This window comes from Heteronotia binoei, chromosome 8, assembly GCF_032191835.1.
Source record: "Heteronotia binoei isolate CCM8104 ecotype False Entrance Well chromosome 8, APGP_CSIRO_Hbin_v1, whole genome shotgun sequence".
In the NCBI taxonomy this organism is placed as follows: Eukaryota; Metazoa; Chordata; class Lepidosauria; order Squamata; family Gekkonidae; genus Heteronotia; species Heteronotia binoei.
Window position 1 is genome coordinate 125,707,075 of NC_083230.1, and position 15,872 is coordinate 125,722,946.

Sequence of the window (15,872 nt, forward strand, 5' to 3'; positions counted from 1 at the left end):
ATTCGGCCCCCGGGCTGTATGTCTGACACCCCTGCCATAGATCTTCTTTTTACATTTTAAGCCAATGAAATCAAACTCTCAGGAGTTTAGAATGGGGTTTCAGTGGCAGGACACCGCAACGCACGCCCTTCCCTAAGCCTAGCACAACAATGGCTTACTTGAATGCTTTGAGCAGAACCCAGCAAAGTCCCCATGTTTGTCACAGATTGAGAAGAAGATTTTTTTTAATCGACCTTGAGTTGAACGCCTTTTATTGAAATACAAAGAGGCACTACTATCACCGGAACATCCCCCAACAACTCATAAGGGAAAAGGCACTTTCTTCGGCCAAACTGTTCTGAAAAGTGTGAACAACACAATACCCAGGTGTAAGGTCCCTCTTCCCCTCCCCGCCCCCCATCCAAACTCAAGAGTTACGTTGTGTAGTTCTAAAAACAGGAAGCTAAAGGGCTACAGCAAGTGCATTCTAAAAAGAAGTACAATGCATTAAAGTTACAAAGATACTGAGGTTAGAATCCCCGCTTTAAAGATGTCAAAAACAGGACGGGGGGGTTAGTTTCCACGTAAGTCTGCAAGGTTAGTCTCCGCTGAAGTCTGCTTTACATGCATATCTGGAACGCTCCCGAGGTCTAATATTCCTCTTCATCCTCCTCCCCGTCCGCGGAATCCCTCCCCACTTCTTCGTAATCCTTCTCCAGAGCAGCCATGTCCTCCCGGGCTTCGGAGAACTCCCCTTCCTCCATGCCCTCCCCCACGTACCAGTGCACAAAGGCCCGCTTGGCGTACATCAGGTCAAACTTGTGATCCAGCCGGGCCCAGGCCTCCGCGATGGCCGTCGTGTTGCTCAGCATGCAGACGGCCCGCTGCACTTTGGCCAGGTCCCCCTCCGGGCACCACCGTGGGGGGCTGGTAGTTGATGCCCACCTTGAAGCCGGTCGGGCACCAGTCCACAAACTGGATGGACCGCCGGGTCTTAATGGCCGCGATCGCCGCGTTGACGTCTTTGGGCACCACGTCCCCTCGGTAGAGGAGGCAACACGCCATGTACTTCCCCCGCCGAGGGTCACATTTCACCATCTGGTTGGAGAACTCGAAGCAGGCGTTGGTGATCTCCGGCACCGAGAGTTGCTCGTGGTAGGCCTTTTCGGCAGAGATGATGGGGGCGTAGGTGGTCAGCGGGAAGTGGATCCTGGGATAAGGCACCAGGTTGGTCTGGAATTCTATCAGGTCGACGTTCAGGGCTCCGTTGAACCTCAAGGAGGCCGTCACCGAAGACACAATCTGGCCGATCAGCCGGTTGAGGTTGGTGTAGGTCGGGCGCTCGATGTCCAGGTTCCGGTTGCAGATGTCGTAGATGGCCTCGTTGTCCACCATGAAGGAGCAGTCCGAGTGCTCCAGTGTGGTGTGGGTGGTCAAGATGGAGTTGTAGGGCTCCACCACTGCTGTGGAGACTTGAGGAGCGGGGTAGACAGAGAACTCCAGTTTGGACTTCTTGCTGTACTCCACGGAGAGGCGCTCCATCAGCAGAGAAGTGAAGCCGGAGCCGGTGCCTCCACCAAAACTGTGGAAGACCAAGAAACCTTGCAGGCCGCTGCATTGGTCAGCCTACGTTGGCAAGAGAAACTTGGGTTAGTGGCACTGCTTGCCTACAAGACTTTTAAAACCCTGTCCTTCCTCTAAAAGACTCAAGGGGGCAGCACACACAGACCTCCCTTTCCTCTTAGAACAGGGGGGTCAATCATGCGTCCCGGGGACTGAATCAGGCTCCCAGAGGGCTCCTATCAGGCCCCCAAGCAACTGGCTGTCATCTGCTTCCTTCTCGCTCTCTCTTGCTTCCTTCTGCATCACAGCTTGCTTTGCCAGGCTTGCTCAATCACACAGAAGCTACAGAGCAAAAGCTCTATTTTCTCTGTTCGCTGAAGCACCTGCCTCAGGAGGAAGGAGACCTCGCTTTGCCAGGCTTTCTCAATCGCACAGCAGAGCCACTGTGCCAAGCCTCTCTTCCTTCTATTGGCTGAGGCTCCTCCCCCTCGCGGTCCCCTGGGGAACGAAGGGAAGATCCATAGCTTCCTTTGCCCAGCAATGTTCCCTCTAAGCTGCAGAGTCTTGTGAGCAAAAATTCTACTTTGTGAGCTACTGGCGTTAAAGTTGTGAGCTCCTGCATAAATTATTTATTTTTTTTATTTTTTATTTATTTAAGATTTATATCCCGCCCTTCCCACAAGTGGCTCAGGGCGGCTTCCAATAGTAGATCCATCAAAATTACACATATAAAGGGATCCATATTTAAAACAGATAAAACAGATAAAACCCTAGTTATTAATACACATAAATGTTTCAGCTATATATAAAAGGAATCCAGCAAGTTACAGTAAAACTCTCAAGCTAAGTAAAGGCTAGCCGGAAGAGGGTCGTCTTACAGGCCCTGCGGAACTGAACAAGGTCCCGCAGGGCCCTCACCTCTTCCGGCAGCTGATTCCACCATGTAGGGGCCATAACAGAGAAAGCCCTTTCTCTGGTGGACTTCAACCGGGCTTCCTTCGGCCCAGGGATAGTAAGGAGATTTTGTGTTCCCGACCTCAGTACTCTCTGGGGAACGTGCGGGGAAAGACGGTCCTTCAGGTAGACAGGACCCAAGCCATATGTGCTCTTGGGTCATCCTTCCTGAGCTAAGACAAAAATGTGTGAGTTGGAGGCTAAAAATCTGAGAGCTAGCTCACGCTAACTCAGCTTAGAGGGAACAGCATTGCCCAGTTCCCTGGATCCCATGGGAGAAATACAAAGAACGCACCTTTAAGACCAAAGAATACTAATTTTTTGTCTTAAGGTTTGCTTTTTAAAAAATCTTTGTGTTTGTCTGTGTCCTTTATAAAGCTTATATCTCTGCTACCTAATTTTAAATAGGTACGTTGACATTACCCGCGAGTGACAGCATTGTGCCAGCGACGTTGCGCACCAGCCGCTCTAGGCTTTTCCGGGAAAACTCAATGGTTTTCTGGGACGCTCTAGCATTTTGGGAGGAGAAAACTCGGTGCTTATTGTGCCGTAAAGTCTTCCCTTTTCAAATTGCCAGAGCGTCCTGGAAAACTGTAGAGTTTTCCCAGAAATGCCAAGAATGGCCGGTACGCGACGTCACCGGCACGATGATGTCACCCGTGGGTGACAAGGCCCAGCCCGACAAGGCCCGACATAAGTCAAATCTGGCCCTCATAACAAATGAATTTTGATACCCCTGAGAACACAAGAGAATTCATGTTGGATCAGGCCAGTGGTTCATCCAATCCAACACGCTGTGTCACATAAGAACATAAAAGAAGCCATGTTGGATCAGGCCAGTGGCCCATCCAGTCCAACACTCTGTGTCAAAGAAGAACATAAGAGAAACCATGTTGGATCAAGCCAGTGGACCATCCAGTCCAACACTCTGTGTCACAGAAGAACATAAGAGAAGCCATGTTGGATCAGGCCAATTGCCCATCCAGTGCAACACTCTGTGTCACATAAGAACATAAGAGAAGCCATGTTGGATCAGGCCAGTGGTCCATCCAATCCAACACTCTGTCACATAGGGCCAAAAAATCCAGATGCCACCAAGACGTCCACCAGTGCAGCCAGGACACTAGAAGCCCTCTCACTGTTGCCCCCACCCAAGCACTAAGAATACAGAGCATCACTGCTTAGGACAGAGAATAATATTTATACGCCGCAACTAATAGCCACTGATGGACCTCTGCTCCATATGTTTATCCAATTCCCTCTTGAAGCTGTCTATGCTTGTAGCTGCCCTCACCTCCTGTGGCAGTGAATTCCATCTGTTTATCACCCTTTGGGTGAAGAAGTCCTTCCTTCTATCAGTTCTAACCCGACTGCTCAACAATTTCATTTAGCGCCCGCGAGTTCTCATATTGTGAGAAAGGGAGAAAAGGACTTCTTCCTCTACCTTCTCCATCCCGTGCATGATCTTGTAAACCTCGATCCTGTCACCCCGCAGTCGACGTTTCTCCAAGCTAAAGAGCCCCAAGCGCTTTAACCTTTCTTCATAGGGAGAGAGTTCCAACCCTTGAATCATTCTAGTTGCCCTTTTCTGCACTTTCCCCCGGGCTATTCTGAGGTGTGGTGACCAGAATTGTACACAGGACTTGCCATTTTGCGTATCCTGCCGAGGACGGTATCGATAATTTCCTTCCCGATGGTGTAGTGGCCCCGGGCGTAATTATTGGCCGCGTCTTCTTTGCCGCTGATGAGCTGCTCAGGGTGAAAGAGGGAGTGATACGACCCTGTACGGATCTCATCTATAGAGGGAGAAAAAAAACAATCAGTTGAACAGGAAGTGTTCCCGATAAGCTCAGTTAGTGTGAGCTAGCTCACAGATTTTTATCCTCCGGCTCACACATTTTGATCTTAGCTCAGGAAAAATGGCCCCCAGAGCACAATCATTTATGTAGGAGCTGAGGCCCCACTCCTCGCCAAACCCAGTCTCTCCAGGCTCCACCCCCAAATTCCCAGGAATTTCCCCACCCAAAGCTGACAACCCTATCATCATGTAAACTGATCGCTGCAGCTTGGAGACTGGTTGCAATACTGGGGGATCTCTAGGCTCCAACTGGAGATTGGTAACCCATGTTCCCTGCAGGGCTTTCTTGGTAGTAAAAGCCAGCAGGAACTCATTCGCATATAAGGCCACACACCCCTGACGTCACCATTGTTTCACACAGGGTTTCTGTAGAAAAAGCCCTGCAGAACCTCATTTGCATACTAGGCCACACCTCCTGACACCAAGCCAACCAGAACTGAGTCCCTGGGCGCTCCTGCTCAAAGAAAAAAAAACCCTGGTTCCCTCTAAGCTGCAGAGTCTTGTGAGCAAAAATTCTACTTTGTGACCTACTGGCATTAACATCCTGAGCTACTGCATAAATTATTGTGCTCTGGGGTCATCCTTCGTGAGCTAAGACAAAATGTGTGAGCTGGAGGCTAAAAATCTGTGAGCTAGCTCACGCTCAGCTTAGAGGGAACACGGTTGAGGTAGGTGGGGCTGAGAGAGCTCTGACAGAAACTGCTCTTGAAGAACAGAACCACCGTAGATTTATACCCCGCCTCTCAGAGTGGGTTACAATCTCCTTTCCTTTTCCCTCCCCACAACAGACCCCCTGGGAGGCAGGTGGGGCTGAGAGAGCTCCGACAGAAACTGCTCTTGAGGAGAACAGCTCTGCGAGAACTGTGACCGACCCAAGGGCATTCCAGCAGCTGCGAGTGGAGGAGCGGGGAATCAAACCCGGTTCTCCCAGATAAGAGCCCGCGCACTTCGCCACTTCACAAAGAGGACATGGCTTCTAAAACGAGGGCATCTGGTAACCCTACGTAAATAAAGTAAGATACGTTACCGATGACGGTTGGCTCCAGGTCTATGAACACCGCTCTGGGCACGTGTTTCCCTGAGGCCGTCTCACAGAAGAACGTCTCAAAGGAGGAATCCACTTGCTCGGCCTCGGGTAAAATCTTCTGAGAGGCGTGGCTGCCGGGGATGGTGCCGTCGGACTGGATGCCATGCTCCAGGCAGTACAGCTCCCAGCAGGCATTGCCCATCTGAACGCCAGCTTGGCCAATGTGGATGGACAGACACTCCCTCTGGGGAAAGAGCAGAAGATCTAGACCAGGGGTGGCCAAACTGTGGCCCGGGAGCCGCATGCAGCTTTCACACATGTGTTGTGGCTCTCGAAGCCCCTGAAGCCTCATCAGACAGCTTGGAGAAGGCATTTCTCTCTTTAAATCCCTCCCCCAAGCCAAACCAGCTGGCAGCTTAGAGTAGGGCACCCCAGTTTCAGCAGCTTCTTGTATTGCCTTAAGATGCTTGGAATAAACGTCTGACTTAACCAACTGCGTGATCCTTGACTCTAACAGGCCACGGACTGGTACCGGGCCACAGACGGAGGGGGTTGGGGACCCCTGGTCTAGTCCCCGGTCTGGGCAGGGGTTCTCCCACCCGGGAGGTTCCCAATGTCCCCGGTGTGATGTCATCACCCGCGAGTGACATCATCGTGCCGGCGACGTCGCGTGCTGGCCATTCTTGGCATTTCTGGGAAAACTCTATGGTTTTTCCCGGACGCTCTGGCAATTTGAAAAGGGAAGACTTTACAGCACAATAGGCACCCTAGAGTTTTCTCCTCCCAAAATGCTAGAGCGTCCCGGAAAACCATAGAGTTTTCCTGGAAAAGCCTAGAGCGGCTGGTGCGCAACGTCGCTGGCACAATGCTGTCACTCGCGGGTGATGTCATCGTGCTGTGCGTGCGAAGTGCACTCTAAACAAGTCCCCCGCCAGAAGCTGGGGAGGGGACTTGGCAACCCTAGCTTAGAGAACGCATTTCAATTTAAAGTTGTTTTCTTTCTACCTCTACTTCCATCCCCCCCCCCCCCCATCGATTTGCCTTCTTGGCCTTCCTCCTTCTTTCAAACATCTCACATTTATGTCTTGCAGCTTTCAAATATCTGACGTTTCTTCTGCATGGCCTTGCCAGTAGGCAAACTAGGCAGTTGCCTAGGGCGCTGGCTTTCTGGGGGCACCAAATTGGGTGCCCCATGTGACTCATTGAAGTTATCGATGCTGGGGGGGGGGGCACCAAAAGTTAGCGTTGTACTAGGGTCCCAGACAGTGTAGGGCCAGCCTCACTCATGTGAAGCAAGTTTGGCCACCTATGTTCTAGAACCAAAACTGATCAGTGACCGACAGAGATCAGTTCTTCTGGAGAAAGTGGCTGGCCTGGAGGATGGGCTCCTCTTCCCAAATCCCACCCCCTCAGGCTCCACCCCCAAAACCTCCAGGAATTTCCCAACCCAGAGTTGGCAAGCCTGATTCTCTGACAGCCAGGGTGCCTTTTCAATGATTGATACCCTTCCAGAGGGACGGGCAAAACTTGGGTTTTGCTAAGGCTATTCTGCAATAATTACTAAAGATACCATAAGAACGTAAGAGAAGCCATGCTGGATCAGGCCAATGGCCCATCCAGTCCAACACAGAAGAACAAGAGATGACATGTTGGGTCAGGCCAATAGCCCATCCAGTCCAACACTCTGGGTCACAGAAGAACATAAGAGAAGCCATGTTGGATCAGGCCAATGGCCCATCCAGTCCAACACTCTGTGTCACATAAGAACAGAAGAGAAGCCATGTTGGATCAGGCCAATGGCCCATCCAGCCCAACACTCTGTGTCACAGAAGAACATAAGAGAAGCCATGTTGGATCAGGCCAGTGGCCCATCCAGTCCAACACTCTGTGTCACATAAGAACATAAGAGAAGCCATGTTGGATCAGGCCAATGGCCCATCCAGCCCAACACTCTGTGTCACAGAAGAACATAAGAGAAGCCATGTTGGATCAGGCCAATGGCCCATCCAGTCCAACCTTCTGTGTCACATAAGAACATAAGAGAAGCCATGTTGGATCAGGCCAATGGCCCATCCAGTCCAACACTCTGTGTCACAGAAGAACATAAGAGAAGCCATGTTGGATCAGGCCAATGGCCCATCCAGTCCAACACTCTGTGTCACAGAAGAACATAAGAGAAGCCATGTTGGATCAGGCCAGTGGCCCCTCCAGTCCAACACTCTGTGTCACATAAGAACATAAGAGAAGCCATGTTGGATCAGGCCAATGGCCCAACCAGTCCAACACTCTGTGTCACATAAGAACAGAAAAGAAGCCATGTTGGATCAGGCCAATGGCCCAACCAGTCCAACACTCTGTGTCACAGAAGAACATAAGAGAAGCCATGTTGGATCAGGCCAATGGCCCATCCAGTCCAACACTCTGTGTCACAGAAGAACATAAGAGAAGCCATGTTGGATCAGGCCAGTGGCCCCTCCAGTCCAACACTCTGTGTCACATAAGAACATAAGAGAAGCCATGTTGGATCAGGCCAATGGCCCAACCAGTCCAACACTCTGTGTCACATAAGAACATAAGAGAAGCCATGTTGGATCAGGCCAATGGCCCAACCAGTCCAACACTCTGTGTCACAGAAGAACATAAGAGAAGCCATGTTGGATTAGGCTAATGGCCCATCCAGTCCAACACTCTGTGTCACAGAAGAACATAAGAGAAGCCATGTTGGATCAGGCCAATGGCCCATCCAGTCCAACACTTATTTCTATTAATTTTGCTGGCCGGAATCGTTCGACCTCGGCGGAGCACTGCTTTTCAAGTTGGTAAATTTGTATGGCCCGCAGATGATGTTATAAATATCCATGTGGCCCTTGGCAGAAATAAGGTCCCCCCCCCATGTAAATGATAATAACAATAATGACGTAGATCTAATCCAATTTTCTTTGTGAAACGTTCTGCATACAGATTGATCCGATAGGGAGATGAACAGAGGCAGGGAGACCCTCCTCCATGAACCTGCGGAATCCTCTTGTAAAGCCATCTATCCTTTTCACCAGTTGCTACAGCCAGGCAGCCTTTTAGGGGCTGCTTTTATAATTTTATTAACTCTAGCAGCTATGGGTTAAGTTAACCCCCCACACACCCACACCCACACACCCACTCTCATTCTAAAGTGGGAAGGGGACAGCTGTGTTGAGAGGGCGCCCAGATCCAGCCCATCAGGAAGAGGCATAAACACCTTAAATTGCCTGACATAGTTGAGATTCCACAACTCTGACATGAGCCTTTGGAAAAAGGCTTTACTCCTTGCCCCCTAACTGGGTGGGCAGCTGAACGCCTTCAGCTGCAGGTTTTTGCTCGGGGGCCTTCCAAACACAGCCTCAAGCGGGGTAGGGTAAGAACATGGTTGCCAGCCTCCAGGTAGGAGCCAGGAGATATCCCAATATGACAACTAGGGCTTTTTTTTTTTTTTTTTTTGGTAGCAGGAGCTCCTTTACGTATTAGACCCCCCCCCCATGTAGCCAATCCTCCAAGAGCTTCCCTTACATCCTTCCCTGTAAGAAGAGCCCTGTAAACTCTTGGGGGATTGGCTACATCAGAGGGGCGTGGCCTAATAGGCAAAGGACTCCTGCTAGAATTCCACCCTGCATTTGCATATTAGACCACACACCCCAATACAGCCAATCCTCCAAGAGCTTCCAGTAGGCCCTGTACTAAGAGCCCTGTAACCTCCTGGAAGATTGGCTACATCAGAGGAGTGCGGCCTAATATGCAAAGGAGCTCCTTCTAGAATTCCACCCCTGCATTTGCATGTTAGACCACACCCCCAGTGTAGCCAATCCTCCAAGAGCTTCCAGTAGGCCCCATACTATGAGCCCTGGAAGTTCTTGGAGGATTGGCTACATCAGAGGGGTGCGGCCTAATATGCAAGGGAGCTCCTGCTAGAATTCCACTCCTGTATTTGCATATTAGACCACACCCCCAATGTAGCCAATCCTCCAAGAGCTTACAGTAGGCCCTGGAATAAGAACCTTGTAAGATCTTGGATGATTGGCTACATCAGGGGGTTTGGCCTAATATGCAACGGAGCGCCTGCTAGAATGCCACCCCTGCATTTGCATGTTAGACCACACCCCCAATGTAGCCAATCCTCCTGGAACTTACAGTAGGCCCTGTACTAAGAGCCCTGGAAGCTCCTGGAGGATTGGCTACATCAGAGAGGTGTGACCTAATATGCAAAGGAGCTCCTGCTACAAAAAAAAGCCCTGAATGACAACTGATCCCTGCACAATAGAGATGGGTTCCCCTGGGGGGTGGGGAGTAGCGGCAGCTTTGGGTTATACCCCACAGAGGTCCCTCACCTTTAAGGATGCCAACCTCCAGGTGGGGACCCCCTGAGGGGACCTGGGGACCCCTCAGAACTGCAACTTATCTCTAGAGGACAAAGATCAATTTCCCTGGGGGAAATGGACACTTTAGAGCAGGGGTGCCCAAACTTGCTTAACGTAAGAGCCACATAGAATAAATGTCAGGTGTTTGCAGGGGTGGAATTCTAGCAGCAGCTCCTTCGCATATTAGACCACACACCCCTGATGTAGCCAATCCTCCAAGAGCTTACAAGGCTCTTTTTTTGTAAGCTTTTGGAGGATTGGCTACATAACGCCTGATCCAACATGGCTTCTCTTATGTTCTTATGTGACACAGAGTGTTGGACTGGAGGGGCCATTGGCCTGATCCAACATGGCTTCTCTTCTGTTCTTGTGTGACACAGAGTGTTGGACTGGAGGGGCCACTGGCCTGATCCAACATGGCTTCTCTTCTGTTCTTGTATGACACAGAGTGTTGGACTGGATGGGCCATTGGCCTGATCCAACACGGCTTCTTTTCTGTTCTTGTGTGACACAGAGAGTTGGACTGGATGGGCCATTGGCCTGATCCAACATGGCTTCTCTTCTGTTCTTGTGTGACACAGAGAGTTGGACTGGAGGGGCCACTGGCCTGATCCAACATGGCTTCTCTTATGTTCTTATGTGACACAGAGTGTTGGACTGGATGGGCCATTGGCCTGATCCAACATGGCCTCTTTTATGTTCTTATGTGACACAGAGTGTTGGACTGGATGAGCCACTGGCCTGATCCAACAGTGCTTCTCTTATGTTCTTCTGTGACACAGAGTATTGGACTGGATGGGCCATTGGCCTGATCCAACATGGCTTCTCTCATGTTCTTATGTGTCTCCCGAGTCATTTTTTGGCCACTCCTGCTTTAGAGGGTGGGCTCTGTGGCATTGCACCCCACCGAAGTCGCTGTCCTCCCCAGGCTACAACCCCAAATCTTTAGGACTTTCCCAACCTAGATCCGGAAACTCTATCCCCACCTTCATCCACCACTCGGGGCCAGTAGAGACCTGGCAACTCTACTCCCTTCCTCCAGCTCTATCCTCCCCAGGCTCCACCCCCAGAGCTGGGCGTTCCAGCCTAGCCCCTCCACCAGGGGCATTTCCCTAGCTTGCCAATTTGGGGTTGGAAGATTCCTAGAGATTTGGGGTTGAAAGCCCAGTGAGAAACCTCAGCAAGGTAGACTTAGGAAGAAGACTGCAGATTTATACCCCACCCTTCTCTCTGAATCAGAAGCTCAGAGCGGCTTACAATCTCCTTTATCTTCTCCCCCCACAACAGACACCCTGTGAGGTGGGTGGGGCTGAGAGAGCTCTCACAGCAGCTGCCCTTTCAAAGACAACTCAAAAATTCAATTGAAAATTTAAATTGGAAAAAAAAAAAAGCTATGGCTGACCCAAGGCCATTCCAGCAGCTGCAAGTGAAGGAGGAGAAGAATTGCAGATTTATATCCCACCCTTCTCTCTGAATCAGAGACTCAGAGCGGCTTACAATCTCCTTTATCTTCTCCCCCCACAACAGACACCCTGGGAGGTGGGTGGGGCTGAGAGGGCTCTGACAAAAGCTTCCCTTTCAAGGGCAACTCAGAGCTATGGCTGACCCAAGGCCATTCCAGCAGCTGCAAGCTGAGGAGTGGGGAATCAAACCCGGTTCTCCCAGATAAGAGTCCACACACTAAACCACTACACCTAACTTGCTCTCTCTAAAAAGTCCAGCTTCCAAAGCAGCCCATTTTACCCATTTAGGGTTGCCAGGTCCAATTCAAGAAATATCTGGGGACTTTGGGGGCGGAGCCAGGAGACTTTGGGGGTGGAGCCAGGAGCAAGGGTGTGACAAGCATAATTGAACTCCAAAGGGAGTTCTGGCCATCCCGTTTAAAGGGACCACACCCCTTCCCTCCATTATAAATAGGGGGCACCTTCTTTTGGGGCTCATGGAATTAGACACCCTTGTCCAATCTTTTTGAAACTTGGAAGGTATTTTGAGGAGAGGCATCGGATGCTATGCTGCAAATTTGGCGCCTCTACCTCAAAAAACAGCTCCCCCTGAGCTTCAGATACCCATGGATTAATTCTCCATTATACCCTATGGGAATCGGTCTCCATAGGGAATAATGGAGCTCCCAGTAGACATTTCCCTCCCCCTCCCTGGCTTTCTGATGACCCTGAAGCGGGGGGAGGGCCTCCAAACCAGGGGATCCCCTTCCCCCACCTGGGGATTGGCAACCTATCCCCGAGGGAACTGATCTCAGTAGACTAGGTGTAATTCTGGGAGACCTCCAGGTCCCTCCTGGAGGCTGGCAACTCAAACTGATAAGCCGGAAGGAGGTGCCACCCCCTGGAGCAGGGGTGTTGAACATGCAGTTTGGGGGCCAAATCAGGCCCCCAGAGGGCTCCTATCAGGCCCCTGAGCAACTGGCTGTCATCTGCTTCCTTCTCCCTATATCTTGCTTTTTTCTGCATAACAACTTACTTTGCAAGGCTTGCTGAATCGCACAGGAGCTACAGAGCAAAACCTCTGTTTTCTCCAATGGCTGAGGCTCCTCCTTTGGGGAGGAAGGGGGGGGAGGAATAGTTTGCTTTGCCAGGCTCTCTCAGTCGCAAAGCAGAGCTACTGAGCCAAGCCTCTCTTCCTTCTATTGGCTGAGGCTCCCCCCCATCCCCTGGGGGAGGAAGGAAAGAGAGCCAGAGCTTCCTTTGTCCAGTTCCCCGGATCCCATGGGAGAAATACAAAGAAAGCAAACTTAAAAACCAATGAGTGCTAACGTTTTCAGCATGTTTTAAGTTCTTTAAAATATATATTTAGATTTGTCTGTGTCCCTTCTAAAGTTTATATCTCTGCTACCTAATCTTAAATAGATGCACACATGGCCTGGCCCGGCCCAGACCAACCCGACAAGAAGAAGCGAGAAAAAACTGGATGAAATTTTATGTTTGGTTGGACACTCAAGACTCTTAAGATTCTCTGGTGTGATCTGATTTCTTTTTCTTTTTCCCCCCGTGTTTATATTATAATATGTATCTTTAATTGAATTTTCAAATTTATTTTGAATAAATTACTAGAATAGAACTAAAGATTTATATTATATAACCTTAAAATGGAACACACACACACACACATATATGTATATATATATATGTATATATGTATATATGTATATATATATATATATATATATATATATATATATATATATATATATATATATATACATATACATATATATATGTATATATATATACAGTTTAGATTAAAATAATAAATACTAAAACAATAAGAGATAACATATGTTAAGAAAATATGGTAGAATTTTCCCTTTGATTTTAAAAAGTATTTTATAAAACATAGACCAGAATGTACTGTGCTTTTATCCCTTTTTTTTCTGTTCCCTATTTTCTAAACTTTTCTGAAACTAATAAAAACTTTGGGAAACTGTAAAATATGTATTTGGGTTTGTCTGTGTCCCTTCTAAAGTTTATATCTCTGCTACCTAATCTTAAATAGATGCACACATGGCCCGGCCCAGCCCAGCCCAACCCGACAATGTCTCATTTATGTCAGATCCGGCCCTCATAACGAATGACTTCGACACCCCTGCCCTGGAGCATCTGCCCCACGGATCAGGTCACTGCATGCCAGACCTCCTCCTCCACAAGGCCGGGGCTCCAAATTTGCCGGAGTCACTCAGGGGACATTCCTTCCCCGGGAGTACTGAAAGCCTTGCATCCACACACTCCCTCTCTCAACAGTCTGCCAAGCATCTCCACCTGCTTCCCACACAAGTGCCGGGTGGTATTTTTAAAAAAGGACGAGAGCTTGTGGCCACACGGGGAAGGCCAACCGCGAACGGCAGATGCCACAGCCAGCGTCCCCTCTAAGCTGAGTTGGCCTGAGTTAGCTCACAGATTTTTAGAGCTCCGGCTGACACATTTTTTGTCTTCCCTTGGGAAGGATGGCCCCAGAGCACAACAATTTATGGAGCAGCTCACAACTTTAAAGAGCCCCGTGGTGCAGAAGGTTAAAGCTGCGGCACTGCAGTCCTAAGCTCTGCTGACGACCTGAGTTAGATCCCCGGCGGAAGCTGGGTTTTCAGGTCCCCGGCTCGAGGTTGATTCAGCCTTCCCTTCTTCTGAGATCAGTCAAATGAGGACCCAGCTTGCTGGAGGGAAAGCGTAGAGGACTGGGGAAGGCAAGGGCAAAGCACCCCGTAACAAGTCTGCCGTAAAAATATCGTGATGTGATGTCACCCCAGAGTCAGAAACGACTGGTGCTTGCACAGGGGATTAGCTTTACCTTTTGCTAAGAGCCCCGTGGCACAGAGTGGTAAAGCTGCAGTACTGCAGTGCTAAGCTCTGCTCACGACCTGAGTTCGATCCCCGGCGGAAGCTGGGTTTTCAGATCGCCGGCTCGAGGTTGACTCAGCCTTCCCTCCTTCCGAGGCCAGTCAAAGGAGGACTCAGCTTGCTGGGGGGGAAGCGTAGAGGACTGGGGAAGGCAAGGGCAAACCACCCCCTAAAAAGTCTGCTGTGAAAACGTTGTGAAAGCAACGTCACCCCAGAGTCGGAAACGACTGGCGCTTGCACAGGGGACCTTTCCTTCCTTTCACAACGTTAATGCCAGCAGCTCACAAAGCAGAATTTTGGCTCACAAGACTCTGCAGCTTAGAGGGAACACTGGCCACAAAAAATTTTTCCCGGACGCGAAAAAAGAAATTCTGCTGTATGACCATAGAGAGTCATTGCTGGAAGACAGGCCAAACACCCCTTGGCTGTTTTTCATATTTAAACTTCCACGCAAATCGCCAACTGTTGGGTTTGACAACTCCAAACAATGGGGCTTTGAATCCCATGTTTTGCTTTGGAAGAACCAGTCACTCTTTGAAAACTTGGCTTGAGCTACACGTACTATGCCTATCAGCTAGCCTGGGCCTACTTCTGAGTAAGCCAACAACAGACACCCAGCCTCAGAAGAAGGCGTTCCGCTTTTGGGATATTATTTTTTAAAACTTCTCTTTTTTTGGCATCCTTCCCCCTCCTCCTAGCATTGGACTTAATTGAATCTCTTAACAGAGCTTCGAGGCTTACAGACATCTGGATAGCTTCCCAGATGTTGCCGTTAAGCAACTTGCAGCTTGTTAGAAATCTCCAAAACATTTGCATGCAAAAAAAAAAAAAATGTGGCTTGCAAAAAGGGGGAACAAACGCAGCTCGATTCTTTTAGCATATCAGCTCTTGGGATTGCGGTAGACAAAGGAAATATGGCAGTTTCCTCTTATCCAGGGGAAGAGAAAGGGAGAGGGGGTGGGAAAGAAGAAGAAGAAAAAAAATCTGCAGACACAAAATGCCTCTCCCTGCCTAATAACTTTCATAACCCAAGTGTGAAATGAACGCAGGCTAAAGGGCGGAAAGGGAGATAGAGATTTGGACTTTAAACTATCCCACTTTTTCCTCTTCTCTCCGCAGCTCCGAAGAGAAAAAAAAAATCTCAGCTGTCAAGAAACCAGATTCAGACCTTTGCAAGTGAAGCTGAGCACAATGAGAGTATGGGGTGGAAGGGGGGGAGAGACAGAAAGACCCTCCAAGTGCTGTCCAGAAACAGTCTCCTTTTTTACCTTATAAGGCACAAAACACCGATTTCCACCACCCCTCCCCCCCTAATCTACACACTAAACAACTCCTGCGAGATAAGAAAGTTCAAAACGACTTGAGAGAACAATGCAACAAGCTACCCTGAAACTCACAGCGCCCAACAAGAGTTTTTCTCTAGCGCGCGTCCGCTTACCATTCTGAGTCTCCAAGCCTGCTAAAGATTCCAGCAAAACAGCCGCCGCGGGCTGGTCCCAGTAAATTTATAACCCAGAAAAGAACTGACTCCACCTGAAGGCGAAACTTTCAGCTCGCTTAAAGCAACAGGGACGCTTTTCCAAAGTGGGCAGGGAAAGTTAGGAAGCTGGCCCTAAGTTTGCTATCGCTTTACCTCTCTGAGTGGCCTGCACTGCTAGGGTCAAGTCAAAATATTTCTTGTTGAAGGCAGCCATAGGCCATCACAAACCTTTTTTGGCTGTTGCGGGGTGGTGTGAAAGAACTGGGAATCCACC

General features: G+C 49.5%; 1 protein-coding gene across 1 annotated transcript; it reads right to left on the minus strand.

Moving 5' to 3' along the window:
• Positions 1-504: 504 nt before the first annotated feature.
• On the minus strand, positions 505-15,600 carry LOC132576651 (tubulin alpha-3 chain-like). The gene is given in 5 exon segments (XM_060246019.1): positions 505-884; positions 886-1,605; positions 4,144-4,292; positions 5,382-5,625; positions 15,557-15,600. Coding segments are annotated over 5 exon segments (1,371 nt in total). The 5' UTR covers positions 15,560-15,600; the 3' UTR covers positions 505-629.
• Positions 15,601-15,872: the final 272 nt, after the last annotated feature.